The sequence below is a fragment of the Prionailurus viverrinus genome, chromosome D4 (genome assembly GCF_022837055.1).
Source record: "Prionailurus viverrinus isolate Anna chromosome D4, UM_Priviv_1.0, whole genome shotgun sequence".
Taxonomy (NCBI): domain Eukaryota; kingdom Metazoa; phylum Chordata; class Mammalia; order Carnivora; family Felidae; genus Prionailurus; species Prionailurus viverrinus.
The window spans coordinates 536,289-559,246 of NC_062573.1; the positions used below are offsets into that span (position 1 = coordinate 536,289).

The 22,958-nt window shown below is 50.8% G+C and overlaps 1 protein-coding gene across 6 annotated transcripts in view; it reads right to left on the reverse strand.

Moving 5' to 3' along the window:
* The window catches only part of SPTAN1 (spectrin alpha, non-erythrocytic 1), a 62,100-nt gene that overhangs the window by 14,150 nt on the left and 24,992 nt on the right, over window positions 1–22,958 (reverse strand). For 2 of the 6 annotated variants that reach the window (XM_047829159.1, XM_047829157.1), the window contains exons 16-40: window positions 22,096–22,277; window positions 21,513–21,756; window positions 21,197–21,319; window positions 20,425–20,642; window positions 19,513–19,605; window positions 19,021–19,155; window positions 17,807–17,955; window positions 16,687–16,746; window positions 15,386–15,584; window positions 13,338–13,442; window positions 12,893–12,916; window positions 12,318–12,353; window positions 10,387–10,434; window positions 9,521–9,612; window positions 9,091–9,235; window positions 8,802–8,983; window positions 6,797–6,896; window positions 6,439–6,636; window positions 6,194–6,340; window positions 5,401–5,504; window positions 5,153–5,315; window positions 4,727–4,741; window positions 2,776–2,907; window positions 2,445–2,582; window positions 1,330–1,434 (exon numbers count right to left, since the gene is read on the reverse strand). In XM_047829159.1, coding sequence (XP_047685115.1) covers window positions 1,330–1,434; window positions 2,445–2,582; window positions 2,776–2,907; window positions 4,727–4,741; window positions 5,153–5,315; window positions 5,401–5,504; window positions 6,194–6,340; window positions 6,439–6,636; window positions 6,797–6,896; window positions 8,802–8,983; window positions 9,091–9,235; window positions 9,521–9,612; window positions 10,387–10,434; window positions 12,318–12,353; window positions 12,893–12,916; window positions 13,338–13,442; window positions 15,386–15,584; window positions 16,687–16,746; window positions 17,807–17,955; window positions 19,021–19,155; window positions 19,513–19,605; window positions 20,425–20,642; window positions 21,197–21,319; window positions 21,513–21,756; window positions 22,096–22,277 — 3,137 coding nt within the window. The remainder of the gene's footprint in view (window positions 1–1,329; window positions 1,435–2,444; window positions 2,583–2,775; window positions 2,908–4,726; window positions 4,742–5,152; window positions 5,316–5,400; window positions 5,505–6,193; window positions 6,341–6,438; window positions 6,637–6,796; window positions 6,897–8,801; window positions 8,984–9,090; window positions 9,236–9,520; window positions 9,613–10,386; window positions 10,435–12,317; window positions 12,354–12,892; window positions 12,917–13,337; window positions 13,443–15,385; window positions 15,585–16,686; window positions 16,747–17,806; window positions 17,956–19,020; window positions 19,156–19,512; window positions 19,606–20,424; window positions 20,643–21,196; window positions 21,320–21,512; window positions 21,757–22,095; window positions 22,278–22,958) is intronic. The other 4 variants (XM_047829161.1, XM_047829160.1, XM_047829158.1 and 1 more) reach the window with 4 other exon arrangements.

Sequence of the window (22,958 nt, forward strand, 5' to 3'; positions counted from 1 at the left end):
CATGGATTTTAATATTAAATGGTATGAAACACTGATCGATAGAGTTTCAGAGTCCACTTTGCAACTCACCTTTACACAACTAGCATGTACGGAGTTTGGTGTTAGAGTATCTGCCATCACCTGGATTAAAACACCGTTCCCTTCCCTAACTCCCTGTGGGACGCTGTGTTTGCCCCGTGTCTGACACACTCCCATAAACTGAATTCAGAAGCAGCTACAAGAATCCAGCTGTACTCCATTAAGCCGGACATTAAAGAGATTTGCAAAAATAAGGCCAGTGCCCCTCTTCTGTTTTTTTGGTTTTGAAAAATATAATTATCATCCATAAAGCATGTTACTCATGTTAGGGGCGCCTGGGTGGCTCAGTCGGTTAAGCATCTGACTTCAGCTCAGGTCATGATCTCACAGTCTGTGAGTTCGAGCCCCACGTCGGGCTCTGTGTTGACAGCTTGGAGCCTGGAGCCTGCTTCAGATTCTGTGTGTGTCTCTCTCTCTCTGACCCTCCCCTGCTCATGCTCTTTCTCTGTCTCAAAAATAAGTAAATATTAAAAAAAAATTTTTTTAAGAATGTTATTCATGTTAATTTTTCCTGAGCTCATTATTACTTTAGGTAAATAAACTCGTTCTCAGTTTTATTCTTTTTCATTTTGAAATAATTACAGACACACAAGAAGCTGTAAAAGCAGTACAACTTCTCCACCTGATCTCAGCCAAAGGGCTGAGAAGTGATAAAGCAGTACAACTTCTGTCTGTCCCTCATCCAGCTTCTCCCACGGTAGCAGCGACCACGGTGCGCTAGCAGAGCTGGGACGTGACCCTGGCGCCGTCCACGGGCCTTCGTCAGAGTTCACCAACTTCGTAAGCGTCCACGTGTGTCTCTGGGAGTGCAAGTACCTTCCACGTAATTGGACCCTACGTGCAGATTCACGTAACCCAAAGCAAGAGACATTGTTCCGTGAGCACAAAGGAACTTCTCTGTCCCTTCCTCGTTTGCTGCACCCCACCCCTGTGCCTAACTCCTGGAGACTGCTGCTCTGTTCTCCATTTCTGATTTTGTCATTTTGAGGATGGCAAAAAGCCCTTGAGACTGTTTTTTTTGTTTTTTTTTATGTAACTTTTAAAACGTGATTAATAACAACAAATATGGACAGACAAAACCCACATAAACTTCCCAGGGCACCTTCAATCATAGTGCTGGGCATAAAATGGCCCTGAGGCCACACGCTTGAGATCGAGGCTTCAGCTGCCAGACATCACACTCCTTCCCCCAGTGTGCCAGTTCCAGCACAGCTGTGTCCCCGATAGGGTGCCACCGCCCCCTCTAGTCACCTCATGGGCAGATATGTCAGCCTCCAGCAGCTGGTGCTTCTTCAGCAAGTTGTTCACAGAGGCCAGGTCTTTGCCGTAATCCTCAGATGCCAGAAGGGCCTCCACCTGGGGGTGAAACACAAAAGTGGGGGCTACCGTGTGGTGCTCAGCACTATATGATGCGTTGAGTGTTCCGGAAAACCCAGGATGCCCGGCTGTTCGGCCACGTCTCTGGACAGCTGCAAATGTGTCAATCACAGGTTACTGCTGTTACAGCGACTCTGCTTGTACCGGCCCGTGCGGCCTGAGTCCTTCTCCCCCCGTCAATCAAATGCAGATTCGAGAGCCTAGGACTTGAAATACTACAGCTGTAGGGTCATGGAGCCTTCACCGAGGCACAGGGGCCAAGTGAACAGCAATCCCACCTCGAGGAACCTCCCCCGAGGGAAGAACCGGCAGGAGGGACAAAGATTAATGTACAAAGGCGTTCAGTGCAGATGTCCCACCACAAAGCCGGGAACACCTGAGTGTCCAACAGCGTGGGAATGATAAAACCACGGCACAGCTGTGATGGACTCATGCAGTTATTCCAACGTTTAAGAAGACTTTGCAGTGACTTAGAAGAGCATGCCCAACACGTACTAACAAGAAATGACGTCGTGAGCTCAACTATATATAAAAATACAGCTACGCTAACGTTCACGGAAATACACACAGATGAGAGACAGATGTTACTAGCGGTCTCTAAAAATTTTGATTTCTTTACGCTTCCCTTACTTCCCGAATTTTCTACCAACTCTGGCCTCCTGACCTAACTGCTACTTTGGTTTCTATCCGGGCACAGACTCATCAGGGCTGCCAGCCACACAGGCCCCATCATCACTGTCTCTCTGCCTTCCCTACAGAGAGGAGTGAGCTACAGCCCAGTTCCCACCACACACAAGCTCTTCTTGTCGCCTTCATTCTCTCTGCTAATAAATCCCCTAAAACACACACCTCTTATCTGATAATGAAGATTTCTGTGAAAAGGGGCACCAGGGGAGCCCTGCCCTTTCACGGTCTGGGGCTTACTGACTGGCCCGTCATCCCAAACGACCAGAAATCCTCCAATGGTGGGAAGGAAAACCTGCCATTACCTCGGACAGCCAGAAGTCAAAGTCCTTGATTCCGGTGTTGAAGTTCTGCTGCTTGTTGGCCTCTTTCAGTTTCTGGCTCTTTTCAGCTGACTTCTGCACCAGGAACTGCCACTGGTCTGCTAAGGCCGCCAGACGGGCCTGGGGAAGAGAAAGGAGCCATGGGAGATGCTAAGCCACGGAGAGCAGCACCCTCTCCTGAAGCCGAGTGACTGGCAGAGAGGGCGCCATTCTCCCAACGTTCCCCACCTGTAAGGCGCACAACTCAGTTTACGCACTTAGGACTGTGTTTCAAAGTCATCGTCACACCCACCATACGTCACACCCACCATACCTTGACAGCGTCCTCGCTGCCAGCACAGGCCCCACGCTCGATGAGGGAGTTGCCCGTGTCGATGACACCGCGGATCCGGTCGGCGTTAGCGTGTAGCTCTGCCTCGAAGGCCTGGTGCTTCTGGTGCTTGCTCTGAAACACCAGAAAGACCGCCTTTCAAAACCAGGTCCTGCTCAGTCACTTCTTTTTCAGGGATGAGGGATTGTCAGGAAGAAGGGAAAGTGGTAGAAAGCTGAAAGAACTGGGGGCAAATGACGTCTTTTAGTGACGGCAGACACCAAATTTTGGACGTATTTTAGGGCTCAGTGTTGGGAGTTTGGCAGAAGGTCTGCGCCAGGAGAAGAAATGAACCCGCTCAGGAGTAGGTGAATTGAGTCAGTTCTTAAACCAGCTGGACTGGCTATCTGGGAGCGAAGTCCTAGAATTATATACTTTTGAACATTCTGTATAAATCAGCAACAGGCAATTGCAACGTTTCATTTACTCGGACATCAATTTCTCTTCACGGCCTTCTCCTTAGCACACAGAGCATCTAACAGATAACACACATCTGGCCTGCTCCTCCTGCAAGGCCGAGATCACTCTAGACGGTCAGGCTGACCCTCCACTGACAGAGAAGAATCCATAGCTGCTGTAGGCTGTGGCTTTGCTGCCTTCTCATGAGGTAGCTGACATTAATCAAAACTTGTGAATACAGTCAACATCCAAGCTTGACAGTAGCTAGCAATTTATTTTTGCTAGGAAAAGAGAGGGCCGGGAGAATGACGGGCTCCTGATGCTGGGGCTGGAAGGGATTATTAAGAATGCACAGAGAGGGGCGCCTGGGTGGCTCAGTTGGTTAAGCGTCTGACTCTAGATCTCGGCTCAGGTCATGATCTCACGGTCTGTGAGTCGGAGCCCTAGGTCAGGATTCTGTCTCTCTTCTCTCTCTGCCACTCCCCACCCTCTCAAAATAAATAAGCAAACTTAAAAAAAAATCCACAAAGAAACAGAAGGTCTAGGAAACACCACAAGGAACAGTGCAAGCACACAGCTGTGGCACAATTCTGGGTGAGAAAGGGAGGGTCCAGGGGAAGGTATTATTTGGGGGAAAAAACTAAAACACAAAAAACAGCACGGTCGGGGAAGGATTCTGCATCAAATGTTTCATTTCAGGGGCAGGAACTGTCAAAGGGTGGAGCTGCCGGGCTGGCGCAACGCGGCGCTAATGTCGAGGTGGCTCCTTCACGGACTCCGGTGCCTGAGCCCCGGCTGAGACCGAGAAGGGTCCAATCCCTCCTGACCTCAGTCCAATTCCCCTCCTCTGTTTCTCGCTCCCATCACTCCTCAAACTGCACCCATTCTGTTTCTTCATTGCTTCCATCTGTTCACAGAGACATCTGAGCTACATTTGGACTGAAAAATCCCCTTCACTAACCCCCTGAGTAATCATGTCCCCCTTCTTCCTTAACCTCTCACCCCTGGTCCCTGTTAGATTTGGAAGCAGATCATCTGCTTCTATGTGGCTCTTTAACTGTCCCTCTCCAGGGACCAGCACCTGTGGATGGCAGCTTGGGTGCGTCAGAAAACACACTGCATACAGACTCCATGCTCTCGGCCTCCAAGAACCGTGAGCACGAGTCTACACAGACAAAGCTGATTATTATTATTTTTTTTAAAGGAGTGCCTCTGGAAAGAGCGGTTAACTACTGCCCCCAAATCAAACATTGCACAGAATGTGCCTAAGTGACACATGGGGAGAGGGAAGGGGGCGCAGGGCTGCAGGCTCATTAGGACAGAGAAAGCCACATCCCACAGGGACACCTGATGGAGTGTGATGGATCATTAGAAATGAGAAGCATGGGTGAGGAGACACGAGTGACTGCGTGTGGCCACAACAAGGATCTACGCAGAAGGACACAAACACTGGAGCGCATTTAACTAAAACTCTTTTAAAAAATTAAAAACTTACCAGCAGCTTGGAAAGCTACAAAAATAGATTAAAACAACAAGAGTTCAGTATACTGAGGTGAACGCACATCTCAGCCCTTAAACAGCAGCTCATTTTGCTGTCACTCTTCCCCTGGGAAAGCTCAGCCTTTGGGGCAAACAAGAGGGGACCCAGCAGACTTTTCAGAGCTGACACGGGGCTTCAGAGCCTTCAGAGCTGATAGGCTTCCATGGGGAAACATGAGGAAAGCCCTTTCTCACGTCTGAGAGTCTGGTGACCCTCTTCCACTGGTTCAGCTTCTTAGAATAATTTTCATCGGCTCCAGCACAGACATAGAACTGGTTTTCTAGGCACAGCCTCCTCTTCAAGACGCCTTCTCTAACAAAACCTACCCCGCTCACTGACGCGGGCCATCGCAGAGACGAGTGGCCGTTTGGACCTGCTCACCTGGATGTTGGTGGGGTCCTTGTACGACTCATCACTCGCGGTCTGTAATTTCTCGCTGATCCAAGCCTCGATCTCATCCACATCCCGGCTGAACTGCTGGAGTGTCTGCGATTCTCCCAGCTTTGATCTCTTCTCAATCATCTGGGCTTTTAGGCGTCGCCACCTGACCAAGTGAAACCGAGCCCAAAGGTGAACCTCCCTCAGAATGGGACAGGCCGGGAGGCCGGTCAGCACCACGCGACACCCACCTGTCCAAAACCTCATTGCGCCGACTGGAGATGTCGCCCTTGGCATAGTGGCCGGCGGCAATGAGCTGGTCAGCAAAGGACTGGAGGGCGGCGATCTTCTCTTCCTGGCGGCAAACAAAGGCGGGAGGTCAAGGTGGGTGGGACGGCCCAGACTGGACCGCAGGTCTTGCAAAGAGAATGGTTACTCTTGGGTGACTGGGAACTCGCTGTGGCAGGATCAGAATACACTGACACTTTAGAAGGCGAGTAAAAGGCCAGAAGAAAGCTTGATTTCGACCATTACGAGAGTAGAGTTTAACTCAAGAAGACGCCAGGTCACACTGGGGACAGGAGCTATGACACCAGAGAATGTCACACACAGAATCAAACTGGTGGGAAAAAGGAGTCAGATTTCAACAAGATGAGTTATAAATCGAGGTTCCTGTCTTCCTGAGTTGTTTCTGTTCACGCATTCTCTTTCCTTACTATACGTTATAAATTTCCTCTCTGTGGCATCCCCGTTAAAACCTCAGAAATACCAGAATTTATATACCTAAGTTTTAAAAACCATTTTTCTGTGTGTCCTTTTCCCTGGACCATACAGGTATCTGTTGGAGGTGTAGACAGGACGGTTCTTCCTTTGTATATTCGATATCAAGTATTCCAATTTAAGGCAGGGGCCAAAACTGTGACTCACCCAAGTCAGTGACTAGTTTTTATTCTAGTTGTTATTACAGAAAGGAAAATAAGCCAACAAAGAGAGACGACCATCTGGAAAAATCTACATTTAGACCTGAAGGTACAAAGGCCTCACCTGCACGTTAATTGCTTTGTCGAAGTCCTCGTGTTTTTTGATCAGAGCCTCCACGCTGTCCAGTGAGTCTCCCTTGTCCTCAGTATTCAAGAAGGCCTCCCGGGCGGCCATCCAGTTCTCAGCTTGCTCGCAGTCCCGATGAAACAGCTACAGAAGGGGAGGCAGGTGGGAAGATGGGGCCTCTGGCAGTGAAACCCCGGCCAGAAAGCCCGTGGCAAACAGGGCGTGATGGCCCTCACACGTACCTGCAGTTCAAGGCACTGATCCAACATCATCCTGCGCTGAGCCCAGGCCTTCTCCAGACCTGCACGCTCCCGATCGAGAATATCCAGTTTCTCCTTGACCTCTGGGCTGGCATAGTGCCCATGAGCCAACAGCTGCTGCCCAAACTGCTCAAATGCCTGGAAAGTGCCAGCCCTGGCATCAATTTCCGTTCGGTGCTCCTGCCAAGAGGAGGGAAGGGGTTAGATAACCCGCTCTAGACGCCCACCGTCGTGTCAACCACCGACTCACAGTGAAGGGTGGTGCTGGCGGCAGAGGCAAGGTCTTCCTGGCCCCGCAGTGCTACCTCCTTTCTGCTGCTCGGCCGGCAGGTCCACCTACCTGGTGTCGCTCCAGCAAGGCTTCAGCTCCGGTGACATCCTTGGCGAGCTCGTCTGAGGACACCAACCCTCGTATTCCATTGATCCAAGACATGAGGTCCCTGGCAAGCAGACCCACAGAGAAATGGCTATTATATTACCTGGCAAGTAGGCTTTCTGCCCAGGAAAAAAGAGCCACGCCACTCTGGTCTCAGAACATTATTCAGGGTGAACTAGTTAACTCGCTGAATGATTATTCAGGGCTAACTAGTTATCTACGAACTAGTCAATCTACTGAATGGCTAACTAGTTCATCTCCATCTCTGGGCATATTTCAAATCCTCTTGTTTGTCTTACTGAGACGTTAAGAAAAACTGAAAGACAAAAAAAAAAAAAAAAAAAAAAATCAAGCGTTCCTCAGAAGACAATGAACGAAGTTTGTAACTCAGATCTTCTGTTTCTGCAGAGGAACAGGTTCTAACAGAGACAACAGCTATGGTTAAGTTTTCCAGATGAAATCACTCTTCTTTGAGCCCACAGCTGTCCCAGGCCTCTGCACATGCTGAACCCAGGTTCTTACTGATGTCCACACACGAGGGTGCAAAAATCAATGTGTAAAGGCACAGATCCTAGGCTTCCTTCGATAAAATACACCCACAAGAGGCAAATCCACAGAGATAGAAAGCAGACTCAAGGAGAGGGGAATGGGGAGTGATTCCTCATGGGGTTTGGGGTATTCGTCTGGGGTAGTGCAAACTGTCAAAACTACAGAGAGCTAGTAGTGGTATAATGCTGCACACACACTCATTATCAATGAACTATATACGCTTTAGAATACGTAACCGTATGGGGGCATCTGGGTGGCTCAGGTCATGATCTCATGATTAATGGGTTCAAGCCCTGCATTGGGCTCGCTGCTGTCAGCTCAGAGCCTTGAACCTGCTTTGGATCCTCTGTACCCCTGCTTTGGCTCTCTGCCCCACCCCCACCAGTGCATGCTCTCTCTCTCCCTCCCTCTTTCAAAAATAAACTTAAAAAAATTGTAACTCTATGTTATGTGACCTTAGCCTCAAAAAAAGAAAAAAAAAAAACAAACCAAAAAACCCAACTCCTGCCAGAGAACTGTCTGCCCTCTCCTATCTGTACAGAGGAAATGCCTAGATAAAATACACATGTACACGCACGCAGGTATGTGTGCAAGACCCTCGTTAGCACAAAAGCATGCCACAAAAAAAACACCTGTCCTGAATGGGTGCCAGGGACCAAGTCATAGATCACCCACCAGTGGAGCGCTACGTAGTCTTAAGACAGGTCCCAGGTCATGGGAGATTCTGCTAGACAAGTGGTCTGGACTTTTCAAAACCATCAGGGTCATCAAAGTGCAGAGGGATACTGTTCTAGGTTAAGGAGACCATTCTATCACTGCAACAGTAATTCTCAACTGGATCCTGGACCAAAAAATAAACCCTGGCTACTGAGTACACATTTGAGCCAACGTGGAGGAACTGGACGCGGACCGGATTCAATACTGGACTGGACTGGGTTAGACCGTGGGGTGGAGGACAGATGTGCAGTGAACAGGAAACCCTTGTTTGCAGGAGACACAGGTCCAGGCACTTAAAGGTAAAGAAAGGGCCACGGATTTGCAACCGACTTTCAGGTGGGCCAGCAAGACAGAGTAATGTGTTTGGAGGTTAAGCCGAAGTCGTAAGAACTTCACTGGTGACTACAGATGAAGGATGTCATCCGTGTTCACCGCTTCAGGCTATTTTTCTACAGCCTTGAAATTTCTCTAAATAAAACGACTGGAAGACACTAAGGTACATCTCTCCTCTGAAAGATTCGTCTGAGGAAGAAACAGAAGAGGGTCTGGCGGGAAATGGGGGAGAGATGGCGTGCATGTGCACATCCTAGACCGGGAAGCGGACACTTATTTTTTGACTTGCTGTCATCTGCTAGTTTGAGGGCTGCACGTCAGCCACAGAGCGCTTTCCCAACGAGCACACAAACGCTTCTCCACTCCGTACCGGAAGTCACTGAGGAAGCGTTGTAGGTCATGGGAGTCGCCCAGCTTGGCCTTACGCTGGTCCGCGCGCTTTCCCAGGCTGCTCCATGCCTGGTCCAGCTCGGTGCACTTTTCCTGCAGGTCCTCGGCTGACTCGGGGTGGGACTGGATCAGGCGCTCGGCTGTCTCCCCCAGGGAGTTGACCTACGGGAACAAGGTGGCGGGATGGCAAGTGAGGGAGCCGTGCTCTGCCTGGCGGCAGCTGTGCTCCACCTGGGGCCAAGACAACAGAGGGCACTGCCACCTCTCACCTTGTCGCCAAGAGCCGCCAGATCTCTCTCGAAGCCCTCGTGCTTGCGCTGTAGGGCCTGGACGCTGGCCAGATCGTGGCCGTAATTGTCTGTGTTGAGAGCCTGATTCTTCTCTTCAATCCACTCTTTGGTTTCGTCGGCATCTCTGAGGGGAGACACACAGGCAGTTAACGACCGCTGAGCACGGCTGCCCCGAGTACGGGACGAGACAGGAAACGGATTTAGCTGTGGTGCCTGGACACCAGTGGCTGCCATGAAAAACTCTAAAAGAGCAGAAGAACACACGGTCATTCACTCACTCACTATTTACCAAGCAGTCTACCCCATGACACGTGTCCCAGATGCCAGAGCCCAGATGTCGATCAGATCCAAGTCAGCCAGCTTAGGGACTGCCAAGGTCAACGCTCCCCCAGCCCTGCGCCGCCCTTACCTGTGGAACCTCTGCACCTCGTGGGCGCTGCCCAACAGCTGGCTGCGCTCCTCGGCCAGCTGTTGCAGGGACCGCCACCGTTCGTTCAGCTCCTGCGGGAGGACACGGTCAGCTCAGCCATCCTCTCCGCCACGGGCCCAAGCCAGGCTCACATGGGGGGCAGACAACCAAAGCGCCGGGGCCTGGCTTGCGAGGAAAGGGTGGAGCCCAGATGGTCTCCCACTTCCGACCTTCCTGGCTAAGTAGGTTAGCAGACACTAGAGCGCAAGTCCAGAAGGGAAGGACCTTGCCAATGTCAGCCACGTGTGATGGCGAGAACGCTCTGTGAATATCTGACCTAGGATCACCCCTGAAGCTGCAGAGACACGCAGCCGGCTCATCTTCCCTCGCATCTCCCGGCCTGGTGCCTGCCACGGAGCGACTGCTTTGTGAGCACAGCCGTGTGGATAGATCCCAGAGCCTACTTCCCCCGGGCACCGAGGGCAGCTGCACCGCAGGCCGCGGCAGCCCAAGAGGGGCAGGAGCGCGCAGGGCCCGGTGCTGGAGGAGACCAAACACCGTGGGGACCAGAATGAGGCCAAATGTCTCCTGTAAGGAGGCAAGGGAGACATTCCCCGCCTTCCAGACACTACACTTCGTGCAGCTCCCAGCCCCGCTACAACCGAAGGGAAGGCCGACTTTCCCGTTAAAACCTGGCGAGTTCTTGACCAGGAAAGCCGACCACACCGCCCTGCTGTGTGAGGAGAGTGGACATTTGCCCAGGACACACTCGGCCCCAGGAGAGTAACAAGTGCTACAGATGTAGTCAGAAGAAGGAAAACAGTGAAGGGAAGCGGGAGCCGAGGGGGCTGGCCGTGGTCTCTTACCTTGATGGAATTAAAGGTGGCCACGGTGTGAACCATCAGGCGAGCAGACTATGGAGGGGAGGGAAGCAGAAGAGCAACACTAATCAAGTGTCCGCCAATTAAGAGACAATTTTGAGAAGTGCCATTAGGTCCCGATTATCAACCAAAGTTATCTTTAAGGGACACTGTCAAAATTCTGAGCAGCCAGTGGAAACGCATAAAGCACGACGTGATTAAGTTCTTGCTGAAGAGTTAAGACAGTGAGTGGTGACAACCACCATTAAAACAGTGGGCTGGCGTTGGGGGTGGGGGCGGGGGGAGGGGGCGCCTGGCAGGCTCCATCAGTGGAGCTTGGAACTCAGGACTAGGAGTTCGAGCCCCATGTTGGGAGTAGAGATTACTTAAAAATAAAACATTAAAAAGAAATAAAACACCAGCTGGCTGGACAGAAAAAAGAGCTCAAAGACTAAGTATTCGTGTCTTCTTCCTGTTCACGCTACAGAAGAGTCCAGAAAACACCCAATTTAACAAATGCTGGCAAATGAGACTGAATAAATACACCAAGAACTTCATATCTCTTCCTGGCTACTGGGCTGCTGTTCTTTTTAACAGTGTCCCCTCTGAACAAAGGGCAACAGCCTTACCAGATTTAAACAGAACAAAACAGTGAATTAACTATCTTCTCATCAATGTAGAAATCAGATGCCCCTTGGGATCTCAGAGCCCACTTACTTTTGTCTGAAAGAAACCTCCCATTACAACGCCTGTAACCTTCAAGTATGTTGGGAAGAGGACAGGCCAGACTGGGATGCAGGTTAGTCAGGCTCCTTGGGTGTTCCTGGGACACACCCACATGACACTTCCAACCAGTGTGGGCGTGTACAGGGTTCAGAAGACACCTTTGTGTCTCCAATCGTTTTCAGAAATGGAAGGATTTTCTGGTTTATTTTAAATTTTTGAGGTGGCATTGACGTTTATAAAGCCATCCGAAATACACTTCTGCAAAAAATACCTGTTACCAGGAAACTCTGCCAAGGGTTAGACAGGTAAGGGTGTTGCCCCGTCACATCACCACTGATCACATATTGTACAGAAGAACAATTAAGGTTGAGAAAAGGGGAGAAAGCTGAATCAAGGGGAAAAGGTATTCTCCCCCGGAATATGGAGCCTCTTCAATGAGCAGGATGGTCAGGGCCGGGGGCCAGAAGCAAGAGACCCTAGTCAAGCACCCTCCCTGCATCTGTTGGGAATGATGTCTACTGTGGTTGCTATGTCTTCTTGTTCCTCCTTTTACATCTGTCCGCAGCACCTGGTATCTTCCGAGAAGCATTTCGTAGACCACCAGGGAAAGTGGCTAGGCAGAGGTAATGTCCTTGTTCCTGTTCCGGCCTTGGGGACTGCAATCCTGTGGGTGGGGCCACACCTAACTACACGGGGTCACCCCTGCAAAGTTTTTTCTGGCGGCAACATGGGTCATAAATGCCATTGTACTGAGCTTTTCCATGGAACACTTTGCTCCTCTAGGTTAAGGATCCCATTAAAAAAAATTTTTCTTTAATGTTATTTTTGAGAGAGAGAGTGCGTGTGAGCACGTGAGCATGAGCCGGGAAGGGGCAGAGGGAGAGGGAGACAGAGTCTGAAGCAGGCCCCAGGCATCGCACTGTCAGCACAGAGCCTGATGTGGGGCTTGAAATCATGAGCCACGAGATCATGACCTGAGCCAAAGCTAAACACTTAACCAACTGAGACACCCAGGAGCTCCAAAGATCACATTTTAAGACCTGACAGAGTCAAAGAGTATAAGGAGAGGATCAAAAAGAAACCACCCCAAACAAGTCCAGAAATGACCAAAGACTCCCTAAATACTCAGAAACAGACCCCCCGGGAAAACACAGAAAGTCGCTCTGTTCCTGAAAACCTTAGGAAATGATCATTTGCAAAGGGGTTCTCACCTTCCATGGGGAGGCTGTCTTTGAATCCGTTTCATCCTATTCAGTGGAGGAAGCAGAGTTAGACAGCCGTACAGGGCAGCAGGAAACGACACACCCCACCCTGTGCTGCCTGAGGCGGGGTCCCCAGAGCGATTAGCCAGGGGGGGATTCCCTCTGGGATCCCTGACTTATTGCTGGCTCATAGCACTCCACAAGGCCGCTTAAGGGAAACAAAGTCAACAAAGAGGAGAGGAAAATTCTAGTCGTTTATGGAGTGAACAGAAATGAAGAGAATGAGGAAATTTAGTAAGAAATCCACCAACTTTTCTGTGTCCTGGTCATAGGATTCCCTCTGAAAAAGGCTAATAAACCAACCTGAACAACTGTTGTGAAAAAGTTTTAGAAAACTAAACAGAAAAATCATTTTTATCTCTTGGAGAACGGAAACAGAAACCGATTTCTGCTATTCCCTTCCCACAGAGTTTTATAAACAAAAGGCATCTCTGAGGTTCAGGGACAGAAATCCTTAAGCGGCTCAGGATTATATTCTTCCCGGGACCTCATCCCCATCACGATCACGTTCCACACAGACTCACCCTGGGCATCGCGCCATACACCTCCTACAAGGGGAGAAGGAAATAACTTTCACTGTCACGGTGCACACACACCTGTCAGACCCGGACGCGAGGAGAAAATTATAAAAAGACACACAAAGGCCACAGGCACTTCTTAAGAGTCTAACAGACCAAGTATCTGTATATAAAAACTTTTCCTCTGGAAGGGGTGACTTTACTGTTAAGGGCTACATAAACAGTAAACAACCGTCACGACATTAAATGGGCACGTGGAGAAGACAGAAGCTATTTTCCCCACTATGTGAAGGGAAACAAATTGGTTTAGGATGGCAGAGGGGACCCAACCACACCCTGGCTCCACCTCTGTGCTGTGGGACATTACGGATCGAGGGTCGTGCTAGGAAGGGACCAGAAGCAAACTGCTTCCTGCCAGGAGCACGGCCTCTGCGCCAGCCCGGACACTTGCCTGTTGCTGTGCCGCCTGCACCTCCTCTGCCATCAGACCTTCCGACTCCAGGTCTTCAGCCACCTTGTTAATGTCCTTCAGCCGGGACTCATTGGCCTTCAGATCCTTTAAAGCCAAAACCACAATAACTAAGACTCCACGGGTAATTCAAAAGAGAAGGCGGGCAAAAATGTTCATAAGCTATGGTTCGAACCTACAAATTTCTGGTTAACGGGTATCCTATGAGCTAGTTTTTCTATTACTTGGGCAGTCACCAAAATCAGAAATCCTGACAGTCACTATAAAGGAAGCCAGAAAATAATAGGGCGTTGGGAATGGTTGGTCTCAAATTTGCTACATTAATTGTAGTTCATAAACCATTATTCTGTCTGAATGGAACTCTGCTTTTACTTTTTTTTTTTTTAAGTTTATTTATTTATTTTGAGAGACAGAGACAATGCCAGTGGGGGAGGGACGGAGGGAGAGAGAGAGAGAGACAGAATCCCAAGCGGGGTCCGTGCTGACGATCCCTTATGCAGGGCTCGAACCCATGAAATCATGAGATCGTGGCCTGAGCCGAAACAAACAGTCGGATACTTAACTGACTGAGCCACCCAGGAGTCCCCATCTTTTATCCTCCTTTGGAGGAGAGGAATGTGTTTTAGTTTTTTGTTTTTTTTTTTTTTAGAAATTATTTATTTGGGAGATGGCACGTGTGCATGCATGCAAGCAGGCAACCGGCTGAGGGAGAGGGAGAAAGAGAATCCCAAGCAGTCTCCGCGCTGTCAGTGCAGAGCCTGACTCACGGCTCAATTTCATGAAGCCTGGGATCATGACCTGAGCCGAAAGCAACAGTCGGACACTTAGCCGACTGAGCCACCCAGGGGCCCCGAGGGGATGTGTTTTTAAAATGTGATGAGGGGCGCCTGGGTGGCTCAGTCGGTTGAGCATCTGACTTCAGCTCAGGTCACAATCTCCTGTCTATGGGTTTGAGCCCCATATCAGGCTCTGTGCTGACAGCTCAGGGCCCAGAGCCTGCTTTGGATTCTAGGTCTTCCTCTCTCTCTGCCCCTCCCCTGCTCACGCTATGTCTCTCAAAAAAATTTAAAAATGTTAAAAAAAAAAAAAAAAGTTAAATATGATGAAATTCTGATGTCAGCTCCTGTGGGAGAAAAAGCCCCTCAACCCACATGATCTGGTTCTACAACTCTTACACTGAGGAGTGGACACACAAAATGCAGTTTATGCACAACGATGGAATTCTATTCAGCCCTAGAAAGTCCTAGAATGTTGATACGCGATACAAAAATGAATCTGGAAAAACATTATGCTCAGTGAAAGCAGTTAGTTGCAGAAAGTCATATAACGTAGGATTCCACTTATACGAAACGTCCAGAGCATGTAAATCCAGGGACAAAAAGCAGACTGCTTGCTGCTATGGGCTGGGGGTCACGGGGAAGGACGCTCCGATGGGTAGACAGTGTCCTTCTGAAGTAGAGAAGGTAACAGTCGTCTAGCACCACGACGTGCTATATGCTTCGGAACTGCACACTTCAAAACGGTCAACTGTATGCTGTCTGAATTTTATGCCAATTAAAAAAATATTTCTAGAGGGCGCCTGGGTGGCTCAGTCGGTTGAGCGTCCGGCTTCGGCTCAGGTCATGATCTCACAGTTTGTGGGTTCGAGCCCCGTGTCGGGCTCTGTGCTGACAGCTCAGAGCCTGGAGCCTGCTTCGGATTCTGTGTCTCCCCCTCTCTCTGCCCCTCCCCTGCTCATGCTCTGTGTCTTTCTGTCTTTCAATAATAAATAAATGTTAAAAAAAGAAATAAAAAAAAAAAAAACACTTCTACATGTTTTGGTATTTTACGTCCCAAAACATTCTTAGAAAAAGTAGAGAAAACCGCACATGTTCCCTTGAAACTAGACTGAAACAGTTTCAAGTTTTTACAGAGGGCTACACACAGCTGGCAGGGCACAACCTGTGCCACGCCGGTTCCAGGAAACTACAGTCACAGACGCAGAGAACCGAGTCTCCGATTTTTCAGCTCAGCTGCAAGACCTCCCGTACCTTCTGGAAGTCGTCAAACTTCTTCTGCAGCACCTCGACCTGCTCCAAGTCGGCGCCCACCTCCTCGCTGGTCAGAGCCGCCTCCTTCTCGTTGATCCACTGCTGCAGCTCGTTCGCCTCGCGGAACAGCATGAACCGCTTACAGCTCTTCTCCAGCATGCCCTTGCGCTTCTCACCCAGCTCCAGCAGAGAGCGGTACCTGGGTCATCGGACAGGGTGACAAGAGGGGGCAAGGCAGGCAGTCAGCTTCCCGTGGAGACTAACCTGAGGGCAAGTCACCGGGTGTCTCCGAGATGAGGGTCCGAGGCCATGAGTTGGTAATGACGGTGCCCAGGGGACAAGGCAGCAGAACGCGGATGAGGATGAAGCCCCCGGGGCCCCACACGACAGCCTCAGGGATGAGCGCCACGCTGTTCACACCTGGGTGGCTCGGACAGCCCGGCACACTCATCCCGGGGCCAACGTCACGACCACAAATGACTGGGACCCAGTGTCTGGCACGGTAACACAGGGGTCATGCGAGCAGAGCTGAGAGACGAGATGAGTGTGCTGAGCACAGCGTATGCAGGGCTCCCGCTCCGCTCTGACTCTCTGAGCAGCCCCTGGCGGCGGGCGAAGGCACACCGAACTTTAAAACAGCCTCACGCGGGACGTCAGCCTCTCCGAACAGCAGGCAATTTCTAAAGCGGTATCTCTATTTCTTGGAAAGTTTTGCCAACTTCAGAAGGAAAATTAGGTCGAGTACAGAGTATCTGTACCACGTCGACAGGTGGAAGACTTCTTAAGAATCAAAGAATGCTCGAACTCTTGCGAGCTAAAACACAAAGGGCTGAACTGCTCACTACCTTCGGAGACGTGCAAATGACAAACTTAGTAAGACTAAGGTAAAGCTTAAAGAAAAGCTACCATCACCATCAAATCTAAGCTTCTCAAAGTGAAAGAAAAAAGCAACGAGCTACCGAGAATCAGAGCACTTTAAAGGGAGGCATTTCGTTCCTAGTAGGGAACACTCCGGCACCGGCCTTTGGGCTCGCTGCCGATAGTGGCCGCTCCACCACCCAAGCCATCAGGGGGGAGAACCGACACCACTCTGAGCACACAGCTGCACACAGAAGGGACCCGGGGAGGCAAGCGGCCACCGACGGGGCACAGCGGCACCAAAACCTCTTTCCTAGGAGCGCAGCTGCTGCAAGGCCTCACAGTCCCCCCCACCTCGTCTTTCTGGATGAACGAGTGCCTTGGAAAGAAGCGGCAGAGGGAGAACGGGCACGGGCGCTCGGCAAGGCCGCCCGCCTACTCACAGTTCCTGCACCTGCTTCATACGCAGAGACACACTGCCGGCCTCCTTAGTTATGCGCGTCCTGCACGGGGGCACAGCAAAAGCATGCACGAGTTAGTGGGATTAATCCACGGGAAAGGACAGCGGCAGCTCCGACTTGTGCCAGGATGCTTCAAGTAGGGGCAACTGAGGCGTCCGTCAAAAGCTCTCAGAAGCCAGCCAGGCCACGAAGGACATCAGTAAAGAAAAAGCCGGCAAAGTAAATTAGAGGGGTTAGTTCACCTTCATTTTCCTGAAAAATCTGCTGTGTTTAAGGCAGACAACTTTCCTGTCCTGGCAACACGAGTCATGTCACAGAGCAAGGCCAGGGGGACACAGGACTAGCATGAGAAAGACCTGGACTGAGAGCTTCATAGGCTCCTCCAGTCACGTATCGGGCCTGATGCTTTGCTCCCACAGTTATGATCCAGGCCCAAACTGCTCTCTTGTCTCCATAGTAACAGAAAAGGTCTGGAAGTAGACAAATAACTGATCTTTCCAGGGATCGCCAGGGTCCCCAAAATTCTGTTGTCCTAAACTCTAGCGAGACATAGCTTCTGGATATTTTTCAAGTGTCCGAAACCTTAAGGTCATCAGCTGAGCAAGACATGCCGTACGGGAGGGACACAGGTCAGTATGGGGGCTTAGCTAGAAGACAGGACGGGACATTTTATAAAAGATAACCTCCACCTCCAAGCACAAAGCACGAGAGAGAGCCGCTCTCTCAACAGCCTTTTAAAAGGCGCAGAGTTGTAGGGGTGCGGAACTTCTAAAAACCAATCCAGAGCATATCCCCAACTGGAGGACAAAGGTTAAGAGAGTAATGTTTAGAAAATGCTGTTTAGGAAAAGACTCTTACAAAAGCCAGGAAAGAAACAAAACAAAGGAAAATAAAGGTATCGGTCAAAGGTTTGAGGTCCAAATAGGACACTGGAGGTTAAAAGTGACTTGGGGACAGTGGGCAGAAGGTGTCCCGGGTACACGCGGGCACCAGAATGGCCGCTCCAGAGCCTCCAGACGCCACCTAAAGCTCGGCCTGTGTGGGGTGTGAACTAAGCCCCAAGTGACCCCGGGACCTCTGTGGTCGCCAGCGTGGCCCTTACTGGTGGTCAATCTGCTCCTGGCGCACGGCTATGCTGCCCTGCTCCTCCAGCAGGTTCTCGCGGGAGGCTGACTGCGCGGGGTCCAGCTTCTTCACGTACGCAGCCGGCACGAAGCCCTGGCGGTCGTTCACCTCCACCTTCCACCAGTCCTAAGGAAACAGACGGAGAACTGAAAGCAAACTCCCGAGAAAGGGAGGAGCCAAGGAAGCCTGCGTGCGCGCACGTGAACACGACGGCTCTAAGCGTGTGAAGAGGATCCTGTGACCGCGGCAAAGTCACTCCGCACAAGGACGGACCTGCCGGTCCTTTGTGACCTGCCGAGCATGGAGTGGTCCCCAGGGAAGCCGCAGTGACACCCAACAGAAAGGACACCCTCCTGTTAGACACGCCAGAACGGCACTGACGCTGTAGCCACTAGCCACACGTCACTACGTCCGTTTAAATAAGTTAGAGTAATAACCACTTGCACCAACAGCTACCGCAGAGCCAGCACACACACAAAATGTCCACCGTCATAACAAGTTCCCCTGGATAATGCTGTTGGGTAAAGCAGAGTCAGACCAGAAGGTCAGTTTAGAGTCTGCAGAAAAATACAAATCACCGGGTTTTTTTGGGTTTGTTTTTCTCAAACTCTCACGATTAGGGTAAACTGGGGGTACAGGAGTAAGGGTCCTTAACAATGGCTGTGGACATTTCTCTAGCCTTAACTAAGACCCTGTGGGAATTATCAGATGATACATGGAGCACCAGGCACTGTACTTCAAAGCCACTGTCAAACCAGCACAGGTCAAGGGAAGAAGGCTGATGAACCAGGAAACATCGAAACATTTGAGCAGACAGAGCCTATGGGGTAATGTCACAGTGCTCTTCAACTATCTGCTGTAGCCACAGAGTCTAGATTAAGAACCGACAGTTCTTAAAAGGTCCTGAAAAGATGTGGCTCTAAAGAGAGGGAATTTCACCTCAAGGTGTTCAATCTTGAAGCCAAGCCATTCTCGAGACAGCTGCTTTCGGGCATTCAGGAAGATGGACAGATTAACCCTCGGGATCACACACGGGGTGAAGCGGTATCAAGGGGGAGACTGACTGGGAGGCTCTGGTCTCCTTGAATTCTAACCCAGCTGTATTTTAGACACAACGACTCACAGACACACAGCTGAGCAAAACCGGTAGTGCTCGTGGAAGGAAACGCACAACCACTTTCGATGCCTTGCCTTGTTGGTGCTGTTGAGTAAGGTGAGAATATCCCCTTTCTTCATGGTGACCTCCCGAGGGCTCTTCTCCTGATAGTCGTAGAGAGCCAAGACCAGCTCCTTCCCGGTCTCATCATCCATGGGGGCCACTTGTTGCTAAAAATCCAAAGGAAGGGCACACACGGTTAAAGGCTGTCTGTGGCGTGTCACCTGAGTCCACAACAGACTCCGACTTCAATGGCCGTACCAAATTTACCACATGCATATTTGACAGCTCTTCTCTGAAGCTATCAGTAAAATCTGACCGACCCCAGAACTTAAGCTGTTGGAAATCTTTACTCATTTTAAACTGTTTACGCATCTTTGTGTCACGGGACTTAGTGAGGTCACGAGAATGTGACCTACGACTGGCACATCTGCCGGAAGTGCCCAGGCCCTTCAATTTCCTGCGCGCCCCCCCACTCCCCACCACCCCAGGCAACCGCTAACTGCTGACACGAAAGCCCGGCTCACCCGGCATGACTGAGCCTGGTCCCGCAGAGCCTGAATGCTGCTGCCGTAGGCACTGAGATCCGACATCAGAGCTTCGTGTTTCTTCAGTAGAGCCTGAAACCAAAATCACACACTGTGACCACGCACAAGGAACCAGGGCGCCCCGTCCTTGCTGCCTCACCGACCTACCATCCTCCCCGGATAGCTGGTTCATTTACATGGGGATTTGATCACCTCCTGCTCCACACTTTCCCTCCCCATTTCTAATAAACATATTTGGAGAAAATATAAATTGGGACTTGTAGTATTATCTTTTCTCCCTGCCCCTGCGGTCCTGGAAAAATACAAGGTCGATAAAGCACAGTATGGTGCACTTGGTGGCTCCCCCACCCACCTTAAGAAACAAACACTACCAACAAACCGAAGCCTGCCTTCCTTGAGGACGCTCCCCTCCCTCGCTACATGTAGTGCTTTAGCATCATCCACCACCACCACCCCTTCCAAAACTCTTCAGCTGTCCCCACCCCCATCTTCTGGGGAATCCTGTATAGCACATGTCACCATTCGACTCTTCTGGGTTTTGTGAAGACTGGCAAGAAAAGAGGTAGGTGCAGGCGCCACACCTAGACCTCTATGGATAAAATCTAAGAGTTTCGCTCAAAAACACCCACTGCTGGCAAAAAGATACGCCTGTGTATGTACGTGTGTACATGCGTGTGGAGAGCCAGACAAACAAGAATGGCAAAACGCTCGTGGTGGAAGGTAGGGACGGGAGGTCTCCTCTCTCCTTTGGCAAGTTTCCATAGTGGAAAGTACAAAACACTTTAAAACACACTAAAGAGCCAACGATGCAGACGCTGCACCTTCCACACATTGGTCACCTTCCCCACGGGCCCCAGCCCGAGCCCCGGCAGACTCCCCACACGCGGTCACCTCGGCTGAGTCCTCATCCTTCCCGTAGTCGGTGCTGCCCACGATGGGCTCCTTCTCCCGCATCCAGGACTCGGCCTCGTTGGCATCGGCAAAGTACTGCTGGGCCTGCAGAGAGTCTTCCAGGTCCTGCCGCCGCTGGGAGGCCTTGGACTTGAGTGACTCCCACTTCTGATTCAGTTCGCTGAGCTTGGCTTTCACATCTTCCGCAGCAAAATGGCCTGGAAGGCAGGCAGGGGAAAGGAAGACCACGCAAAGGAGGCCGACATGACGCCGGAGAAAAAGGTCCTCCGGGTGTCCACGGCACCTCCGCTACATCACTGTGGCAAGCCAGGCCCCTTCGTAACCCCCAGGTTTAGGAGAGGGTTGGGTCCCGGCCTTCTAAGTAATTTGTCCAACTTTTGCATCCTCAAGCCTCCAGCCATCCAGATCTCTATCTGGACCCTACGAAGCAGGTATCCCAAGCTGGCACCAGTGATATGACTGTAAAGACCTAACTAACAACAATAACCACCCCAGTCCTCAGTCACTGAGACACGTGCCAGGCTGTTCCACACTCCGTCCCACGTGATCTCGCTCGCTCCTCGCAACTATTACCTGCATCTCACAGGTAAGACATTCGGATCGAGAGGGCAGGGTCTAGTCAAGGTCATATAGTGAGAGACCGGGGATGGTCCTCAACCCCACAAGCCCAGTCTGACTCAAGTCCATGCACTTAACCGAGGAGCAAACAAAGACCAAAAGCAAAGCCACTCCCTGGGTGATAACCGCTTACCTTCTTCCACCATGGCGTTCCCCTTCTGAGTCACTGCCTTGATGCGGGGTTCATGCCCAGCAATTTCTGCTTGGAGGGCTTGGTGTTTCTTCAGCAGATTCTGGACTCCAATCAAATCTTTGCCTGAAAGCAGAGACCGCTCCCTGGTCATCCAAGCCATCGAGAGAAAAGTCAGCCCTGTCGCTCTTTAAGATTCCACTGGGGTTCCAAGTTTACCTTAAACTTGACCCTCCTTGCTCTGATATGCACCTCCTTTACGCTATGAGGGTAGGGCCCTTTCTCAAACTTGAATCTTACCTCAGGGAGACAGACTGACCTCTGTTGGTGGACGCGGCAATGGGTTCTTTCTCCCGAATCCACGTCTCCTCATCCTCAACGTCACGGAACAGTTGCTGCAAACGCAGAGAATCCGCCAGCTTCTGCTTTCGGGCAATCATGGGTTCTTTGAGTGCCTCATAGCGAGCCACGAGAGCTTCCTGCTTCTTTTTGATGTTTTCAGCATCAAAATGGCCAGCATCCTGGAACTGGCGGGCCTGAATAGTGATGCCATCGATTCGATCCTGGAAACAGGAAGGGACAGAGTTGTGAAAGCTTGCACCAGCATGCTCTGGTCTGACTCTTAACTTCAACTGTGACTCGGTCATATATGAAGAAAAACCAACACAGGTGTCTTCCCAGCCTGGAGAGTAATCTTTCTGCCTTCTCTTTCCCTCATCTTGGGCTCCCAGGAAACTCTGAGGGAGGAGTTTGATTTGAGAACAAGAGGGAATACACAGGGTCACCTAAGAAAATCAACACCTTTTATCCCTCAGAAAAACAGTAGGGCCTAGGCATCGCCTGCCGTTTCTCCAGCTTCACCACCACCAGCGGCCCAGGCAGCAGCCCCCGGGTCCCACTACCTGGTGAGCGGCCACGTCAGCCTCCAGCAGGGCATGCTTCTTCTGGAGGTTCTGGACGTTGGTAAGGTCTTTGCCATAATCGTCCGAAGCCAGATGACCTTCCACCTCATACAGCCACAGCTCAATATCTTCGACGTTGCGGTTGAACTGTTGCTGCTGGTTGGCCTCGCGAAGCTTTATCCCTAGTCAAAGGAGCAGGCATGATTGTCCACCTGTTAATACTGTCCCCCGCCAGTGCTGCTCATTGACAACGGTACTTAGTGAGGAGCTAAGGGTCAGGGTTCCAGTCACTGCTTCACCCCCACCACAAAGGTAAAAACAAAACGCAGACTTGGAAGTCCTTTATTTGTATATTTTAAATATTTATTATGAGAGAGAGAGAAGAATGCACTTGGCTTGGGCGTACACTGGAGAAGTGCACAGAGACAGGGGAGGGGGAGGGAGAATCCCAAGATCCATGAGATCACGACCTAAGCCGAAACACATAACTGACTGAGCCACCCAGGTACCCCCAGAAGTCCTTTAAAAAGCATCCTAACCCCCATGAGAGAAGAGCGTTCAAGAATTATTAAAAGCCCTTGGCTCTCAGCCGAACTCTGATGTTCGGCGACAAGGACCAGTTAAGGGCAGGTGACCACATCACTCCCTCTCACTCAGGCTCCCCCACTACCCAGTACGTCAACCACATTTATCACATTAGCAAAGCATCAGGATCGCAAGCAAGGAACTGCTACACGGGAGAGGAGCGCGCAGGCCCGAGGCTGCCCAGCTCACCCGACCTATGTGGTTTGTGTCCCTACAACACTTCACCAGGAAGGGACACCTAACTCCCCAGCGGCCCTCACACTATCCGGGGAGGCTCC